General features: G+C 38.8%; 1 protein-coding gene across 2 annotated transcripts in view; it reads right to left on the bottom strand.

Moving 5' to 3' along the window:
* Positions 1 to 1766: 1766 nt before the first annotated feature.
* Positions 1767 to 20661, bottom strand: part of AMMECR1 (Alport syndrome, mental retardation, midface hypoplasia and elliptocytosis chromosomal region gene 1) — a 71190-nt gene continuing 52295 nt past the window's right edge. The window contains exons 3-6 of one of the 2 annotated variants that reach the window (XM_027687111.1): positions 17783 to 17897; positions 10402 to 10492; positions 8547 to 8703; positions 1767 to 6176 (exon numbers count right to left, since the gene is read on the bottom strand). In XM_027687111.1, the coding sequence (XP_027542912.1) occupies positions 6062 to 6176; positions 8547 to 8703; positions 10402 to 10492; positions 17783 to 17897 (478 nt within the window). In that variant the 3' untranslated portion in view covers positions 1767 to 6061. The remainder of the gene's footprint in view (positions 6177 to 8546; positions 8704 to 10401; positions 10493 to 17782; positions 17898 to 20661) is intronic. The other variant, XM_027687112.1, reaches the window with a different exon arrangement.

The following is a 20661-nucleotide window of genomic DNA, read 5'->3' as shown; positions in this document are numbered from 1 at the left end:
CACTGTTTAAATATTTCCTGTCCTTGTCTTTCAGGTAAAGAGCTCAGGAAAGAGTGTTACAGTACCATGAGACTTCCTCCACTGTTCCTACCCCAGCTTTGGTAGTGTCTTATAGTTCCCATTTCATGGCACTTTAGTAGAAGGTGGGAGAACATGTACAGAAGTTTTCAGCTCAAAACTTTGTCCAGAAAGCTGCTGCAGTAGCTGCAGTACTGTACTCGGACAGCCCCACACCAGAGGTGATGGCAAAGTAGTTTTAATGCACTTCAGAAATGCTTCTGGCTGTAACTGATATTATTGCAATCTAGATAAATGTATTCTTGTCACCCAGTATAGCTCAGACAAGCAGGTTATTTCTTTGTGTGAGGTTCCTGGCAAATACTGTTCCTGGAAAAAGAACACACTGGATATGCCCACCTGTATAATTATATATGCATCTTAGAGGTTTTAATTTTTCAGGCAGCTGGGGAACAGAATCAATTATCCAGCTTAATTTCTCTGGAACAGTATAAACCCTGATATAACAGCTTTAAGTAGAAATCCAGTGTGGTGCTGTACAGCAGCCTGAGATGAACCAAGAAAGCAATTTCCCTTTTCAGGCACTGCTAATTATTCTCAACAGCTCTCTATAACTAACTGGAAATCAGCCTTTCATTGTTTAGTACCACCAAATATGTAAGAATAAGCAAGTTTCCATCTCTGAACCAGCCTCGATACTACTGTTAGTTTGACTTTTTTAATAGCATGATAACGGCAGAGTTGGCTAAAGTAGTGAGAAGAGTGGGAAACTCGAGGTAGGAAGTGATAACTAGCTCTACATTTCAATGGCCTGAGGGTTTTAGGAAGGTTTTATGCAGTTCAGATTAATGATACCAAAGCTGTGAGATATAAAACCAGCAATGGAAGCTATTTACTTGGGCAGGTTTCCCTTCAGAGTCGAAATCAAGGCTTGGGAGCAAGTAGAGCAATGGCTGCATCAGTCTTCAACATCCAAAGGTTACATGGATCCCACTGGTTTGTTTTCAAAGACTTTACATCTACAGCCAGCAGAGCTATGAATATTGCATTAGGCACAGGCAAACAAACCCCTTCTAAAATCAGACCTGAGTTCCAGGGAGATGGAATGCTTTGTCTCAGGAATTATCCCACAGAGGACTCAGCAGAAAGAGTCTCTCAGTGCACCAAGAATTTGGCTCAGGGAACAAAGTTCTCCAATGGGGTTTTGCCTCTCTGGGTACTTTGCTTTGCCATCAGCTGGACTGGGGCTTTGACAGAGATTCTTTGATACACATTTTGCAACAATATTGTGCTGACCGATCTGTCTGTAAGTGGTGTAGGCCATGTACTGGTTACACCAGTACAACTGGTTCTGTGAGCAAGTTTTGCTTGAAAAGACTGAAACCACTTCCCTGTCTCGCAGGAAGAAGCTCAGGTCTGGACAGAATTCCATGTGTAAAGTTCAACATAGAAAGTATAAAACTGAACTGGTAATTGATATAAATACCAATAAATATACTGATATAAATAATAACTGATGTAACTAATATAAATGATTTAACCTGGAGTGTTGAGTGACTCCCTTCTGAATTAGACTGAAAGCTGCAGGTACCTGTCCCCAGTCTGCTCCTACAGCAGGAAAGACAGGGAATCCCAGAAAAATATTTCTTAAACACCATTAGCCTTTGACATTAACACCAGGTACAAATGCTTAAATAAAAACATTGACCAAGCCACACAATTAAGCAGAGAGACATAAAAAGAAATGGTGATTCTTTTTCCTTATTTTATTGGGTAAATGATTTAAAAGGTAATAACAATAGTGTTAAAACTACTACAATATCTTTCCACAGCCATATCTCACAGACCCACAGATAACCTTCTAGCATTTTTTTTTCTTTTTCCTCATTTTTCTCTTTTTAAGCCGTACTTATATTAAATGCCCATTTCAACAGTTTCTTCACACTAATAGCAATTAAATGTGGAAGGAAGGAGGATCTAGTTATAAAGGAAGGGGGTTCAGGTAATCTGTGATATTATTGTAATCAATCAAGTTGCTAAGGAAGGAAGGAAAAGAGTGAGGCCTTACAAGCTACTCCAGGTAGCTCTAAGCCCACTGTGTGTCACCATGGCATTGAAGATAACTCAAGATGCTGGTGAACAATTTAAAGTAATTTCTTTTTTTTTTTTTTGTAACATATAAAACGCTAAAATAACTTAGAAACTAGATCCAAATATCTTGAAAAGAATCAACTTTGATATACAAAAACAGTCATAAGTTGTTACAAAAGTTTCAAACAAAAGTTTGTTTTCTCAGTGCGTTTATGTACCAGCGCAATTACTGGGTCCAGAGCAAAGAAAGAGGTTTTTCTTTTTTATTTTTTTCTTTAACAGTAATAAAAAAATGAGGAAAACATATCTTTGTATATAAAGAATCATTGCTGGTCTTAAGAATAAATGTAACCAGAAACCCTTAAATCTGAGAGGCACACTTTGGGTTTCTCTTTTTTTTTTTTTACTTTTTTTTTTTTTAACATAAAAGGAAAGTCACCAGTTTATTTAAATGGAGGAGATATTCAGACTCCCCAAATAAACTTAATTAACATCACTAGCAAAAATCAGTTAGAAACTGTACAAAAATAAAAAAGTTAACACATTTAATCCTGCAGGGATTTTGTAAGGACTGGAAGGCAGGCTTTAGGAGCAGCATTTGGGCATGGCTGGAGGCTTCTTTGGTTCGATCTAACACACATAAGAGATGTAACCTACTCCAGACAACAATTTTAAAAACCCGCACATTTGAAGACAAGTAGAGGTCCGTATACAAACGCCAGGTGTGCCAGTGGCTGTGCCCCCCTCGGCTCCAGAGTGTCTCTGAGGTCAGGACCGGGCTGTGCCCTCCCTGCCGCAGCAGCAGCGCGGGGATGGTGCGTCAGAGCTGCGGCGGCAGCGGGAAGGCCACTTGAAGCATCACTAAGTAACAGCTTCACGTCAAGTCTACGGTTTGGTTTGTCTATCTCAGTTTACAGAACAGGGTTTTTAGGAACGTTAAGCAAGAGAATGAAAAAAAACCCCCAACAATCTCCTTAATGGAATAAGGCAAACTGAGTAGTGCTCATTAAAAAAAAAAATCAGCATTTCAACTTAACAAACAGTGAAATATAAGCTACTTGGTTGTACCTTAACTTCTATAAAGTACCCCAAATGAAAAACAAATCTGTAACTAACCCCAACAATACAACTAAAAGGTACTTAAACATAACTCCAAGGGAATGACATTTGTGAGAGCAATTGTTGATCAGCTTTAAGCAAACAGACCTATTCTGTGCCAGTGCATGTCACAGTGAGCTGCACATTTGGTTGAAAGAAACCCACAATTACACAGAAACAATCTGCAGCAGTTTCAGCACCGCGTGCTGAGGAGGTAGGTGCCCTAGAAACACTGTAGGTAGACTGATTATTCCAATCTTTGAGAAAAAGATCATACAATCTGATTGACCACAGACTCTGTAACAGTTTTTTAATTAGTGATACAAAACTCTGGTCCAGAAGGGTCTGGCATGAGCTCGGTTCAAAAGCACACCTTTACAGTTTGTATAACACCCTTTAACTATATTTTTAAGCAACAGCTACTAAGAGATAGACAAAAATGCATTGTGCATTATGCTGTATACAAAAAGGAGACAAAACTATCCTTTTCTCCCCCAAGCCATGGTGGGAAGTATTGCTGACCTTGTCCTTAAAATCCTGCAGGATTGTTTATTCATCAGTATATCATTATTACACTGGTAAGAAATTCTGTATAACATCTGCATATATCGAAGATTTTTTAAAAAATCTGATATGATTTTAGATCCGCATGACCAGTCACGTGACCTTCTTGAGGTTGATTAGCACCTTTCAATACATATATATTTTTATATATAATAGATCTTTTTAAAAAACTTCTAACAATGAGCCCATGCAGAAGCACGAGCGAGCTGTAACGAGATGACAGATAAAGATGGGGTTGGATGACTTTTTTTTTTTGCAGCAGAATGATTCAGTTTGTGCTCAGGTTCCCTATAAGGGCAAGAAAAAAAACCAACACAACTCTATCAGGTAGCCACTTGTTCACATTTCCACTTGAAGACTAATTCATCTAAAAGTGATCCCCAAGTAGAAACAAGACAACAGTATCATCCAAAATAGCCTCTGTATAAACATCTACTAATTTTTGCAGCTTCTGGCTGGCATCTCTTGGCTCCTGAAATTTCAGGCCCTCCGCTTACAAATTAAGGCATCGCAACTGAAAATGGTAATATTTGGACGTAAATGCTGTGGATGAAGGAATACCAAAGACCTTCTACAAGAACCTCCATAGAAATTAAGTGGCAGAGCTAACCTCGCATAAGGGATGAGCATAATTTATCCTTATCTGGTTTTGAAACCCTACTGAAACATTTTTACAGTTAGTCCAATTTTTTTAATAACAACTGAATTTTAATGGATTTCATCTACTTGAATTTTATATCTCTATATATTTACAAACATTCATTATTCAAAATAACTGGAATTTCTGCTTACTGTGGTTTACTAACACATAATAGAAAGGTCTTTCCTGTAACAGACGGCCTGTGCTGTCCCCTAGAACACGCACTGAGCTGCAACAGGCAGCAGTGGGAGTTCTGCAGGCACAGGAGGAAGGAGTGAGCTCCTGCCATCGACTGGGCTTGCAAATATACCACACATACCTTTTACTAAATCCTATTTTTACAGCAGGAAAAAGTTCCAATCGGTTTTCTTTCTTCTACCGTGTGGAGGGGTATCAGAATTATTACACAGTACTTACAGCTCTCAAGCACTATTCCTGCAATAGATGAAAACATGTAACATTATGGCATACTTGTCCTGGCTCTCTCACAACAGTCTTTTTTTCTTTTCTTAAACAATAGTTAACTTGATTGAACTATTCATGACTTGAAAAAACTCAACAAGTTCAAGTACAGATGAAAGAACAAAATTGGGATTTCTCTTTTCCAAAAAAAAAATTAATCTCACTTTAAAGAAAAAAAAAAGTCCAAAACCCTGATGTCATAGCAGCTTCAACAGGGTTTGCTAGAACGTCTGGAGTATTTGCTATATGTTTCCTATGAATTTCATATATAAGTATATAGTTATGTTATAGTCAAAGGCACTAAAATCTAAATCCATTTTCTTCATAATATGACATCTGCTACTCACCAACCTGTTTTTAGAAAACAAATGTCACTCCTAATTTGAGTCATCAGAAAGGCATCATCTCATTACAAATGCATTATAATGACGAGTCTTGACAGGGCTGAGTTGCCCGTGATTCCCAGCACAGAATGGGAGACAAAGGGATCTGGGAGCCTGCTGGATTATGTCATGCCCTACCAATTAGGCCACTTGATTCTGAAAATGCTGCCACGTTAACATCACCTCTCATTGTACACGTAATCGCTTCTCTTCATCCAAAAAACCCATTCTGTGTGTCAGCCTTGGCATTCCGGCTGTTTGTGCTGGATCTCAAGATCATGTACAAAGCTACGTGGAATCTTTACTGTGAGGGTGAGATGTTGTACACACGTTATTAAGAATGTTATGAAAATGCAATTCATTGTCTCCTTTAATACCTGAATCTGATATGTTTCATTCCCTGTCACACCTATTAATGCAAAAGCCATGAATGCCTTTTTGCTAAGCAAAGCATCCCTAACTGCAATCCTTAAACTCTTCCTTCCATCCACAGTCACAGAAAGCCTTGATTGATATAATTCAATGTTAATGAAGTAGAAATTTAAATTTTCATAAAAAACCCAAGGGTATATGCTGCAAAAAAATCTGCAGTGAATAGATAATAAAAAAGTATGGGATCTTTGTAGTAACGCAGTTTTCCCTCCCGTTGCCATGATGAGCTGAACCAACTAAGGAGCCTCAACATGGCAACGGAAACTATCATCATAAAATGGTACAGTAATAGAGATAGCTAGACCAAGAAGGGGCAGGGTCTCCTGGGAAGAGGTCTGCAGAGAGGTCCAGTGACTGGTCATGCGGCTCAGTGTCAGGAATAATGGTTGTATGGTGGAAGGGGGTGCCCAATACCATTCTGGAAGTGATGATGCTGACGATGGGCAAGGTACTCTGTGTAGCTCATCGTCATCTTCTCACTGCGGTACCTGGAAAAGAGCAAAGAAGCCAATTCAGGAACTGTTACCAGGAAGGTGCAAGTAGCACTAGAAATGCTACACCGGTGGTCTGTTTAGTGATAACAACTCCATACTTCTGATACTGGGAGTAGGACTGACTTCAGCTGCACAAGGGCAGGGAGGGAACTGCCATAATGGTCAGGGTCATTCCTGAATCACATCACAAATCACAACATAAGTGCTCATAAAAAATATTTTAAGCAAACAGAACTGTTAAAAATGGTTGCCTGTTGTGATGCTTGATGTAGAGGGAATAGAAACCCATGATTGTACTAACCACCCTTCTTAAAAATGGAACATGTGCAAACTTCCACTCAACCGGGACCTCTCCTGACTCCCAAGATGGTTGAAAAATAATGGAGAGAGGTCCCACCAGAACACTGGCCAGTTCTCTGTAACTAAAAGCAGAATCCACGCCCTGGCATCAAATAATTTGGATAAACTTGCATCAGTATTGTTTGACAAGGAACATGGGCCTTGCTGAGGGGATAAGCTGCAGCTGTTCTGGAATTGGGGGGATGGAATGCAGCTCCCGGAGGGAGAGCTGGGCTGGGAGTGGAGTCCCCCCACTTCAGAATCAACCACGGGACCTCTGCACAGCTCAGCAGATGGAAGAGAATCTGTCCCTCTGCATTCCAGACCCCTGCAACTGGTACAAGTCCTTCAGTGCTACTGTTATTCAGTTCTCTCTTTCAAAACATGGCCATAATTGCTGGGTATTAACTGGAAGATAGTGACAGCCTAAAGCTTTCTTCACACACAGGACATTTACTTTAATTTACAGACTTAAAAAAGAAGTTAGAAGCCCTTATTCCACTCTTCCAGTAGATATTTTTGTGTACGACAATAAATTATTAGAATGAGGTTCCCAAACAGGTTGTTTAATGCTGGGAAACAGTTACTGTTTTAATACTACTGCCTCAGCAGAAGCTGAGGTTTTAGGCCAGTACAACAGACAGTCAAAAAAAATACTTGTTCTGAACATCAAAAATTATAGTTTGTTCATTCCACTTATCAGGCCACTGATTTTGGTAGCAGTTTCATTGCTGTGAACTGAAATACACTGAACACATGTTTTTTGGTGGTTTCTTTTTTTTTGGGGGGGGGAGAGTTTTAGGGTGGTTTTTGTTTGTTTTGTGCTCCCATGCTGTTGCTCCAAACAAAATCACATAGCAAGAAGAATTATAGAATTTTTGTTTCTTGGAAAAATATATTCCTTATTTACTAAGGTGTACAGAAATTGTCATTGGTGAACTATAGCACTGTTGCTCTTGCCCTCAGCTATCTCCAGATAGCTTCTGTTTTTTCTGAACAGAAGATAACAAGGTGTGCAGCTGAAATAAATTAAAAGGAAATTGGGGTTCTGCATTTGGAAATGTGGCTGGATTCTGTAAATTCTTCCTCCCTAATTTTACCTTCAGAATAGCATGTTCTCCTTACTCAGAGCTACTCCACAATAATTAGATTCCTACAAGAATCCAGAATTCTGAACAGTCATTGAGACACAAAATCTTTATCTCCCTGAAGAGTACAAATGATCAAGAATTCCTTATAATGTAAGATTTTAAAAATTACTATTTCTCACACATAACTAGGTAACTAATGTTCAGCAGTCATTTTACACTGTAAGCTTATACAAATAAAGAGCTTTAGAGCCATTCTCATAGACATTCAATCCTCCACCCTTCACCATGTACCTACAATATTATGGGCAGAGTGTCTGCTGCTAATTCTAAAACAGTTTGGCTCCCACAAAGTCCTCAAGACCACATTTTATTAAATTAGCAAAATCAAACTAAACTAGTATGAAATAAAATATTAAATTCTTGTCCTCACTCCTGAGAATACCCTGACATAGTTTCACTGGTACACTGGCTGTCAAAGCAGTACATGGCTTGCATGTCTCACACCTTAAGATCAGGGAAACCTGTACTCCACGGGGGATAAAAGAGACTCAAAACTTTCCCTGAGAATCCAGGGCATTGGGGGTACCAAGGGGCCTCTGTGACATACAGCAGCAGCCCCACCACACACCATCTGCCCAAATGCAGCTTGACAAGGGCAAGTAATCCCTGCTAACCACAGCCCTGACCACCCACTACAGCCAAGGAACACACTGGGACAGCACTGCTGAGAACGTGCAGAGCTAAACGAAATCTGCAGGTACTCTAATTCATACGTGCCCTGGTACTGAACAGCTGCCTCTTCTTGCTTAGTGCCACTAATCCCTGTGCAAGGCATAGAGATCCTCCAAAGTCCGAACTGCTCTTGTGCAAACAAAGAGATCATTAATGATATACACAGGAAAGGTTACTGTTACCATCTGCCAGGAGCACTTACCAGGAATGAACACTCACAGCATTACAAAACAGGACTAAGGTGCGGTATCCCGGTGCGTACCTGGTTAGCTTTATTGTTTTCCTGAACTCATTAGTAATCGGAGCTTTGTAGCCTCCTTTCCTCAATAAGGAATCTATGGTTTGAATGTGGTCCCATCCTGTTGAATTTTAAAGTAGCAAAAATTAGTGAGAAATCCAGCAATAAGAACAGATGTTGCAAAAACACAGAAGGGGGTGTGGTGCTGTTAAGGACAGAGGCCCTGCTGACGTTCGGTATGGACCAGAACGTTCTTCCCTACTTTAGAACAGCTGAAGGAAATATGACATGTAGGATTGCTTCACACACACAGTTCACTCTACAAACAAAATGCATTTTTTATACATGATTTTATAGTTGAAATATTCTAAAAGTGAAGCCACTCTACCCAGGTGTCAGAGACTGGGGGTGAGAGACAAAATTTAACTTCTCCCAAACGTTCAGGTCTGATCACGTATCACAGTCACTTCATACACTATAAATGGCTATGGCAGTATGGAAAATTAAATTTCGGTATAAAGTAAAATTGAAAAGAATTATTAGTTGAACATGTGCAGAGAATTCCAGAGATCAGAACTTCTTCATAAATATCACTTAGATTTACAGCGATATGTGTAGTTTTAAAACTATATATATTACATTATAGGTGTCTAGGTAATAGAAGAAATGATGGATTAAAAATAAAGAATCATTGTTCTGAATAAAATCTTTAGGGTATTCAAAACTCCTACTTGTTGATTTTAAAAAGCCTAATATTTTAACTAGCAGTTAGACATGCTGTTTCCAAAAGATGCAATACATTAGTCACACTGTTACATTAGAAAACTCAAAAAACCCCAGTAGTTTTGGGTACATACCAAATACAAATGGGTAGTTTTGGAGACTTAAAGAGTCAGATTGTAATGTGTGGTCTACTGAAATTATTTAGAAATTTAAACACATCCCTCCTCCTGCACCCCCACCCCAAATTTAAAAAAAAAGCCTGGAACGACTCTAGACTTTTAAGCAACTATTAGGAAAGAGAATTATCAATTAAAGATGATCCTCAGTAAAGGTATCAGCCAAACCCTTTGAGGACAACCAAATATAAAAATATAAAAAGGAAAGTGGGGAAAAAAAAAGCAGCAATGCAAAATGTAAAAGATTGAGACAGACTGAAACACACCATCAACCTTTGAATCAGAGCTGCTCGGCCGAAAAGATGGTCCAAAAGATGATTTTTCAACAAAATCTACTCTAGCTTTTTAAATTCACAAACTTAAGGCTGTGCCTCTATTAGAAGGGAATTTCATCGTCATTACTTTGGACTTTCAAATTGAAAATAATTCTCTTCCATCCATCAAAAAACTTGGGAAGTCAGTGTTTTTAAGAGGAGTTAAGTACTTGCAAAAAGTACCCAAATGAAAAGCAACTTGATCTTTGGGAATTCAGGAGTAAATCAGCTGTTAGGATAATTGCCCAGGCATCCCATCACTTAGCAGAGCTTCTACATGTCCCTAATATCACAGACTAACAACTATACAAAAATTGGCAGCTTTTAACAACTGTTAGCCTGGCTGAGAGCACCGTATCACCCCTCCATATTTTATTTTCCTACAGCTACGCTGCATTTACGACTGGCTCAAAAAATAGCTACAGTTTACTGAATCCCTACAGAGGACTGACACAGGCATGTAATTGGCATTTTATATAAGAGTCTTCTTACAATTAAGTATTGCTCCATCATCTGACATCAGTGCAAGGTCAAATATTGCATTTTAGATTTATAGGTATGTTTAAATTCTTCACCAGATCATATGAAATAAAGTGCAACAATGACCTTGCTCCTTTGCAACCTCCGGTAAGTAGGTGGCCGTGCGCTTTGATCCTTTCTCGTTGATGAATTCTATTCTAATGCCATGTACACCCACCTGCAAGAAATCAGCAGCTTTATTAGTACATTACCAGAAAAAAGGTACAGATTTCTAACATGATAAGACCCAAAACATGAACCTTTCAGTGGTTAATACCATTTTGCAGAGTTTCAGGAGGTGGCACCGCAGCGGGTATGACCTTTTTGGGAGGTGTTCACCTCACAGCCACGTAAACTCAGCAGTGGCACAGGGATGTTCCTCCACTCCACACCATGGAGCTTCCTTCATTCCTGGGCTGCAGGAAAACCAGTTGAGGTGCAAAAGTCCTTCTGTCTCCAAGTTTACTGTCTCCTCTGACACTGTGAGCAATGTTGCTGCCGACAAAATCACCTGGTCACCAGCTACAATCTGCACACAACTCAACAGCTGCCATATCTAATGAGGCTTCAATTAAGAGCATTAATTTAGTTCAAAGCAACAACTGAACGATCACAGATTTGTCACACTACGAACTCAAGCCTGGAGCCTTCAAAATTTCTGCTAACGTATGATAAGGAAAAGGAAATATTCCCAAGTACTCAGCCTCAAACTCTTATTTCCATGCTACTAAGTATTGTAGCATGGCAAAATGCCAGCATGGAAACCAAGATTACCATGAATACCAAGGAACTGGATGGAGATAAAGTCAAAATGCCAAAAAAATTTAAAACCAAAATAAAATAAAGGTTGGGCACACCTTTCCAGGGCATTTTTAAGCCCCCCTGTTTCCAAGGTACAGTAATTCTGTGGAGAGTACCTGTGCTGGGATCAGGAATGCCATAAAAGATATTCCATTGCCAGAAAGTTTTCAGTTGCTTTTGAATTCTGTGCATAAACACAAAGCATTAGTAGATGGACATTTTTATTTTCATGCCCACACAACCAAGATGTTATTTCCATTTAAATCCAAAGTTCCCAACATTGTATGAGAAAATGAATAGTTGATGTTTAACAGGTATCATGTTATTTGCTGTGGCACTTCCTTGTGAACACAAAATTAAACAAAAAATGCTATAACAGTTTTTCCAGAGACAACTTATTTCACTTTAACTGCATGGCAGTCAAAAACAAAGAAGGCATATTTACAAAGCTCTACCACTTCTTCAATTATCTTATTTGCTTATATTAAGACTTTATTTTTTAATCTTTTCCTTCTTTGTATATGATTTAAGCATGGAAAAGTGGTTGGAAGAGTCTCTTGTGGCTGGTCGTGGCTTCAAAGAGTTTCCCTAGGAATTGACCATTGTTTATAAATAGGAAAAATGAAACTTTGCAATGAATTGAACTTGTTAGTCTCAAATTTTAACATGGAATTTCATTACCAAACACTCCTAAACCCCAACTTTCGTCACATGGATATCTAATCGCCAGAGAGATCAAATCTGTATACTCAGATGATGTAATTATGAACCCAAAGGGCCTGAAAATAAAAGTGTTAGAAACTGAAAAGAGCCTACTGAGTTTATTCCAAAACCAGTATGTTTTTGCAGCTGATGATGTTATTGCTGTCTATATTCAGTTGCCTAAGCACTAAGATTAAATATTTCCAGGTTTTGCACACCTTCAAATCCTGCAGAATATGAGATTCTAAATGCTACACAAGTCTTTTGTGTAACAGTGACCCCACGGGATTCAGGAGCAACTAAGCAGGAGCACTAGTGATGTATTAAGTATGATGCAACATTCAAACTGTATCACTGCTCGGGATGGTTCTCACTAACCATCATCTTAATGGAGTTTTAGGCCCATGCCTGTAGAAAAAATGGATGTACAGCAGAATGAACAACTGCACCCACAGTTAGGAAAATTTCCTAAGATTCTGTGGAGCATGGATTCCAACTGTGTCGCTGAGCAGGACTCCCAGTCCAGTACAAATGGCTTTTCATTGTTCAGCTCCACTTAAATCAAAACCAGGCTTGAGTTAAACAAATGAAAGCCACACACAAGCGAAATAAGAATGATCCACACTAAGACTGGCATGGGCACAGTTTGGAATTTATTTTGACTTCAAGAGATCAGTGTTCCCACAGCAATGAAAACTTTTGTGAGATTTCCCAAAACATCCCTCTCTGAGATAGGAAGGTAAGGGCTGGGTCTGTGTTTGGAAGGCATTGACTGTAACTGCCATTCCTTCCAGGACCAGCAAACACCTTCACACACAGCCTTGGGGCTGCTTCTCAAACTAAAAATACTGATACACTACTGGCAACATTTTGTAGAACAACAACATCTGTCTGTGCAGTTCAGAAAAACAAACCAATCTTCTGCAGAGGGAGTTTGAGTTCTGTCTCGTCTGGTACCATTTATTAGGGAAATTACTACCTACAGGTATCCCCCAGAGCTGCACAATCACCACGCGATTGTGTTTCAGCCTCCCACGTGGGTAGGAATCTATTTAAACTGTTGCTGTTGGTAGAGGAAAGTGAGATAAGGAGAGACTTAGAAAGGCAAAAACCAACCTCTTCCAACAGAAATATTTCCATGGGGCTTTAGAGCATGAAATACTGTATCCTATAAATCCAGTACTTGAAGCTTTAAACTTTCTGGCCTGTCGTGTAAGTGGTCAGAGGCTACCTAAAATTAGGTCCACTGACAATATTAATTCAAGCTCATAGACTAAAACAAAACCTAAGGATTGCCTTAAACTTCACTTCTGAAGTGACCTTAACAGAAATTCAGGCTTTGTTGTGTATTTAAACACATTCATATTCATTTTTACATATCAAATTCTAATGAATTCCTCAATTACATACACCACTGCATGGGAGAAAACAGGCACACACCACATTTATTGTTTTGCCAAGTCCTCTGGCACTTGCTAAATTACTGGCTGCAATACCTCTCTCTGTATCTATATCTAAGAAAAAATTGCTCCAAAACCCACTTTGAAATCAAGAAACTCTCCTGTTAAATACTGTTCCGTCCCAAAGTTCCAAACACAGTTCACTAATCTGTTCCCCTTGGACTGACTCTCCAACCATCCTGAGAGGAAGAAATAACATTATTCTCATTAGACTGTCCATGGGGAATTTGGATAAGCACCTAAACATCAGGGGATCACTGAATATCATCGTAAGAAAATAAAACATGGAGCTCAAAACTCCTTTTCTGTTCTAAGGAACAGAAGCTACAAGAGCTGTTGGTGTCGCTGCACTTGCAGGCAGGAAAGGTTTTCCACAACTCTTAAATGTACCTACTTTGTCCACACTGAAAAGCTACCTTTCAGTCAACATTATTGGCTACAACTATTTAAGTTAATATTTAAACCAGTGCACACAGGCTAAAGGCCTTTTGTATTCACACAGTCAGCACGTACAATTCTGCAGATTTTACTTTACTGAAGACCAATAATTTCAGGGCAAAGACCTCTTTCAGTGTATTTTAAGGAAGAGCCACTGGTCAATTGTAGTTATTTATTACCCTGTTGGAATTGCAGGAATGAATTCCAAAAGTTTTTTATCATAATTACATACAATTGTAATGTTTTAGGATCTTTTAATAAAAGATGAGAAGAGGGTCTGAATTAGCAAGGCAGGTTTTACTGTCTAGCAACACTCTCCCCACCCTAGATTCTTAATTAAATTAGTGAAAAAAATTTAAAAGCATTCATTTGCTATAACATGAAGTAGAGAGGGAGTAGTTACTTTGCTTTTCTCCTCTGTATCTCTGGAAAAAAGGCAGCAGTGGATGCATTAAACCATCTCCCATTGTAACACACCCTGCAGCTGTACCTTCCCAAAGAGGCAGAGCCTGTGGCACCAAGGCTGGAACTGCACTTATCCCCCCTTACACACACCATTCCTGGGATCTGAATCCCCTCACAGGCCCTTCCCAGCATCAGCTTATTTGCCCAAATTGCAGACTAACAAGCTTCAAAAACCAAACAGAAGCTCTTTCTAAAGGGCCTGATGTCATGATACTTCACAGCAACCTATTCAGACTCTTCTACATTCCTCTTTTTGGGGTGCTGTTAACTACACAGGCAGTTCCCACTGCAACATATATCTGCAGTAACGACCAACAGCAAAACTGGAAGCATCCTGAGGCAGGAATTCAAATTTCTGCAGCAAAGAAAAGACCTGGTAGAAGGACAGAACAAAGATGAGCACAAGGAGAATGGCAATATGGATAAAGCTGAGTTTCTGTGGGGAAGGAATGGCTGCTATCAATACCACACGTGTTTAAAAATAACTGGTCTTTATGATTTCTCTTATAAGTAGTTCTTTGCTGTCTGATCTTTAATAAAGGAGCAGTACTATCACAAAATAAAACATGAGTTTCTCATGTTGCCCGTTTCTCTGAGGTGGAAAGGCTGTGCAACTCCACCCCAGCAGCAACTGGACCACAGTGATATCTCAGGGGTTCTGCTGAACAGAAATGGAGATGAAGTTGCCACACTCCCGGTGTTCCTTTCAAAACCCTACATCTATTCAGCAACTGAAGGGCATTGCAATTCAGAAAAGGTGCCATGCAAACAAGAATGCTAAATTATATTTTAGGAAGCATCCTCATGAACATGGCATTGAAGGTGCCTTTAAAGGTCTGTACTTTCTCCTGATTGCTTTTATAAAAGGTGAAAGTGGTAGCAATTGAAAAATCTTGTGGGAGCTAACAGCAGCAAATTCATACATATCTCCTGTTTACTTGACTGAAGTTTGTGCTGGAAAAGGATCTTGCATCATTATTTACAACTGAAATATTCATTTATTTAGTTTGGGAAAGTAATTTCTTAATCAGAGAAAAGAAGATCTACGACTCTGCATCAGGATACTGGAGACACTCCTGAGATGTGTCTTCAGATGACCTTGTCTCTAAGTCCCTAGAGCACTGTGAGTTGTCTGAATTGGCAATTCTGAAATATTGTGGCCTCTGTCAGCAAACTGCTGAACTGGTTCCCACGAGATCATCAGTAGCACACCTATGGATACGGGGTCTTCTAACCAGGTTGATGTTTTTCAGGATGATCTCAGCATTACAGGAGATGAAAGATGCAGAATCTCTTTACATCATCTAGACATCCTGAAATGTCCTTTTGCCATTAATATTGCATAACCGCAGCTCTCTTCAAAGAAACATGGGTGACATGAGCCATCTCACTGACGGGCACACAGCGATGAGTCATTCTTTTAAGGACTAGCAATTACAATTTTTTTCCCCTCATATTTATATATCACCTCCCTGCCCCAGGCCCTTTTGCATGAAAACCTACTTTGTGACCATTTCTTAGAACTCAAAAGCATTTGCTAAAAGTTTTAAAACCCTATCATTAAAAAAACCTTAAATGAAATAGGAAACAGCAACTAAGCAAATGGATGACAAAAGGACTATTATATTTTTGACCCCTCCATTCTTCCCTCATAAGTCAGAGCTTTTACAACAAGAATTGTGAAAATCCGTAAAATCATCCAGAACTCAGCAAGGCTAGAGTTCTGCATTAAGCTTGATTACACTGTTGTTAACAAGTCTCACAGGTTCTGCAGTAAAGTATAGAAAGGACATAAAAAGTAAAAGCTTCCTTTGTTCAATACAGTATTCGTTATGAATCAGCAGCCTCCCAAGGAACAAAGTTAAAACCAGTCTTTCCAAGGGAGAGTGGATTTTTGAACTCAGGCTTTGGTTTCAGCTTTTCTTTAAGGATGAGTATTTGGGTCATCTTATAAATGTATTACTGAGATGATAAAACAGCATCTAATAGTATTTCTAAGCTACTACATGCACCAACCTAAATACTATTTCATTATGCACTTCACATGTTGAGAGTGTGTTCATAGTCTGATTTTTAATGAATTATAATAAATGAAATTAAATTAAAAATATCACAATGATTGCTACCAAAACTCAACCTAGTGGAGGAGAAAAATTCCACCATTTTGATTTCTAGCTTGGTTTAGTATTAATAGTCACTACAGTTTGATTACTTGAAAATACTGTTTAAAGTACGTGAACAGCTCAGTGACAAGGCAGACAACTTCTCTGAAAAAACACCTTATTGAGAATGCATACACAGTTTCAGCTAAGATTTATTTTTGGTCTGACATTACATAAAAAATGAGTACTTCTGATTATGGCGAAAATTCTGATAAACCCCAAAGAAAACCTGGATTCATCCAACTCATAATTACATACTGGAAGGTAAGAAGCCCTTGCCATTATGAGGTAAACAGGAAACACATTTTTGTTAATTTTCAGCTACTGTTAAATTCATAATGCTGAGGTTACTGCTGGATACCTTCTTTCTGAGACAGCAGGGCCTTTTAGTGTTCTAATGACAAATACAGTTTCTATTCAATATATATTTTTATATTTTAAATACAACAGAAAACCTCTTTTTCTCTCAAGAAATTCTAAATATTTAATAGGGCTAAATTATTATTAAAGGGAAACACTGTAGCTTGTGTGGTGTCTCTGGCATTATAGCACATCTGCTATCGTATGACTATTTCAGATTTTTTTTTGATGTCCACTCAAATGCAGACTCAAAGAGCAACACAACATGATGACTGAGATGAGAAGTTCATCTTAAGTCTGGCGGTTTGTTTTTTGCAAGTGTCTAATGCCAAATAATTTGGGGAAAAGCAGAATAATACAGACTAACACTTCCGTCAGCACACTTTGCCATACACACGTCAGCATCTGCTTCTCAGTCTCTTTGATGCTGTTGCTCCCAGAGAATGCACGCAGGTTTCCTAGAACCTGGCAATTAAAATAGATTCAGCTCCATGCGTAAGAGCAAAGAAAACCAGGAGCAGTGGTTTATTTGGCCTCATTGTACACAGGCTTTGCGGAGTCTGTGCAGGCCACTCACTCTAAAAGCAAATAAAGTTTTGGGAAAGATAAATGTCTTGCTCCTACAGGCTAAATAAGGCAGCTTATTCCAGGATTCCAGTTTTTTGCAGTGTTTGTTTCCAGAAGCATACATCAGATTATTCACTTCCATGCTGGAACATCCCCTTTCCAGAGTCCATGGACTGATCTACCACGTTTCTCTGTTTGCTGTGCTGCAAACAAGGCCTCAGGACACCTTTCCTCAAACAACACTTTGCTTGATGGAGTCTTAGACACTAAGACCACTCTGAGTGCCTAAGTGGGCAAACCCACAACTTTATTCCATTTTCATGGCTCACACTTTTAAGGTGATGACAGTTCTATCAAAAAGGAACTTTTGAATCTACACACATAACCATGTGTATAGAGTGCAACACAGTGACAGCTGCACTAATATATGCAGATCATTCCAACAGTGTGACTTTGGCTACAGATGTTCACGGTATCAAAATCATTTTCTTAAAAGACATCTGACATTCTTACCTCCCAATCCAGGTAGTCACATACATCTTCAAAGTTAGTGAGTAGAGACACTGAGCAGAAAAGCCGTGGCAGCTCATCCCTCGTCATTGGGGGGAAACGACTATCTTTAAGGGCACTGTTGAAGACAAAACAGAATTTCAAAGGATTTTTTTTTTTTTTAAATTTCAAGGATCTAATGAATCACCTGAAGAGTATAAAGGACAAAAAAAAAAAATCCTGATGAAATGATGACCGGTTTGATAATCCAGTCACCAGTGTAACACATGGATCAATATTCCCAACTTTTTCCTTAGACATTTGTTTCGGTTCTCGGCTTGCCACAGTCAGGTGTTCTGAGGGTCATTCCTTCCTGAGCTGGTACTGTGACAATCTTATTAATGAAGCAGTAGAAAGCTTCTGGAAAAAGTTACAAAACCAATAGCTCTTCCACTTGCAACTTGTAAATCCCTTTCAAAAAGGATTAAACTTCACAACATGAAGTGGAAGGGGAAATTCTATAGTCTGCAGTGATCAAACACTTAATACATTAATCAAATTGTAGAACTTAATTATTCAGTGAAAAAACCCAAACAAACAGAACATTCTCTAAAAAATAATATTCATGGTTACTAGCAAAGGTGAATATAAAATTCAAGGGTGAATATAAAAACATTCAAGGGCTCTACAGACCCGTAAACCTACAGGACTTGAGGAGGTTCTGCAAAGCAGATGTCATGATTAGTAACAAGGAAGCTGCAAACAGCTAATCCACGGGCTGACATACCATTCTACAGACAAACACACCTAGTGGGGTAAAATCCCCTCCTGGGAGAAGCTATCTGTGCACAGTCCAGCACATTGGAAACACACAGCAGTTAACAGACAGCAAGCAGTACCATGAGTGAGAACATTTGTAAAAACCTACTTGCATAAGTTTGGTTAAGAACCAGTTAAATTGGCAAAGGGAAGGTTAAAGTGAGTATGGCAGCTCAATTTTTTATTCTCTTAAGCTTTGAAGTATGATGTGAATACAAACGTGCTCATCTCCAACAAAAACAGTGATCTACTAACTGAGCTTTTTGGTGAGTAAAGAGAATTTAAGAGACTTACTAAAGTACTACCAAACTCTTCAGGTGTCTTATTGTTTCACCTAACATTCAGATTGTTCTTAATTGTTTTACTTGGCCTACAGCCAGTGGTTGCCATTAGCTGATATAATTACAGCCACAGCCATGGAGTTAGAATATGGCTGAAGCCTCTGCATCACAAATCACTGTTTTGTATAAAAAGTAATATAACTTTATTAAAGCAGACTAAGTAAGGACACATGAGAAAAAACCCAACATGTAAGGTTTAACTAAAAGAAATCATCCTAAGTATAACCACAAATAGCTTTCCATCAAAAATTAATACCATACACTGAAGAGTTAAAATAGGACCTATATTTTTCTGGGTCAGGGGGAAGGTAGGCTTCTTGTTGCAGACACACTACAATTACAAAACAGAACATAGTACTGAAATTTAGACTAGAAGCCTTTCTCCAAGCTTTTGTATTTTTACATAACATAATAGGTCAAAAATTTAGATTTCCATTATGAAGGCAAATTAATTATATAATTCAATAACAGTGGGCCTATGTTACCCATTATTTAGAAATAATTTTAGGCAACTCCAGTTGAAATTGCCATAGATGTGAGAGATGATGTTGGGACAATAAGTAACTACCCAGGATAAATTCTGTTGCCATTTACATAGCATACACTGGTCTACACAGACCTGTGAAGAACTGGGAACATTAAAGAGATCTAAAGCCTAATGTCTGTAATATTTAACTAATGACTTCTAATGAAAATGTATCAAAAGGCAGTAATTCTCCAAGATTTTGCTGATGGGGTTTGCAAAGCTAGCTTTGTAACTGCTGGAACCAGGCAGAGTTACCATCCTCTGCTCTCTAGTGCTTGGAGCAACATCAGAGATAACTCCTACAGCCACTGCCAAACAGCAACATCCAAAAATACCAACAGCTAATTCAGCTTTCTTATCCCTCCACACAGCAGTGGGAATAAACATATAGATGTAAAGGGAGGACACTCGGAACACAGGGACAGCTTGAACCAGAAGTCCGCCTACCCTAGTATTAAGTAATAACCACCAGCAGTTAGCAAAATGAATGAATATTAAGAACATGGTCACATTAAAGGTCCAGGGGTACCTTCCTGGAACACTCCCCAGGAATCCAGCTGTTACAGCTTAAAATACTTGAGTCACAAATGGTATCTGCACTTTAAAGCTTTTCTTGGCTGTATTTAGTAAGTGTACATATACATGCTTTTAATATTTTACCCCCACCTTTTACTAAAAAATTATGTTCAGAAACCCCAATCCACTTTAAATCCATTGCTACTACAAGTTTGTTTATATGCAGATGTCTCACCCCCCTGAGGTCTGCTGCACCTCTCTCATATAACCAATCTATTCGAACACAGTACAGAGATGCAACCAAACAGACAAGTGTTATTTCACCAAACAACAAATTCTGTTATCAAATACATACAGGTAACAACTGTATGCATGGACATTGCCAATATTTGTTTAAATCCGCTTTTCATAATTTATGCAACAATCTTGCCAGGCAAAATTTCCCATACTGTAATAATTTACAACCTTCAAAACACTTCCCCCCCACACAATTTGATAGTAGGGGTTTATCACTGAATTCCAATTCCTAAGGCTGCCAAAATCCACTGTGAATGTCAACTTTTTGAGGCAAAGGTTGTCTGCTGTGGGCGTAAACCTGATACCCACAATGTTAGCAGTGAACATCTCAGTCAAATTTCCACTCACTGAGGATCTGCTGCACTGGCATTATTAGATGATAAGCTATCTGTAATTTAACATTC

This window comes from Neopelma chrysocephalum, unplaced genomic scaffold (assembly GCF_003984885.1).
Source record: "Neopelma chrysocephalum unplaced genomic scaffold, ASM398488v2 Primary Assembly neopelma1_73, whole genome shotgun sequence".
Taxonomy (NCBI): Eukaryota; Metazoa; Chordata; class Aves; order Passeriformes; family Pipridae; genus Neopelma; species Neopelma chrysocephalum.
The sequence above is the reverse complement of the archived record's forward strand: the minus strand, read 5'-3'. Positions and strand labels throughout refer to the sequence as shown.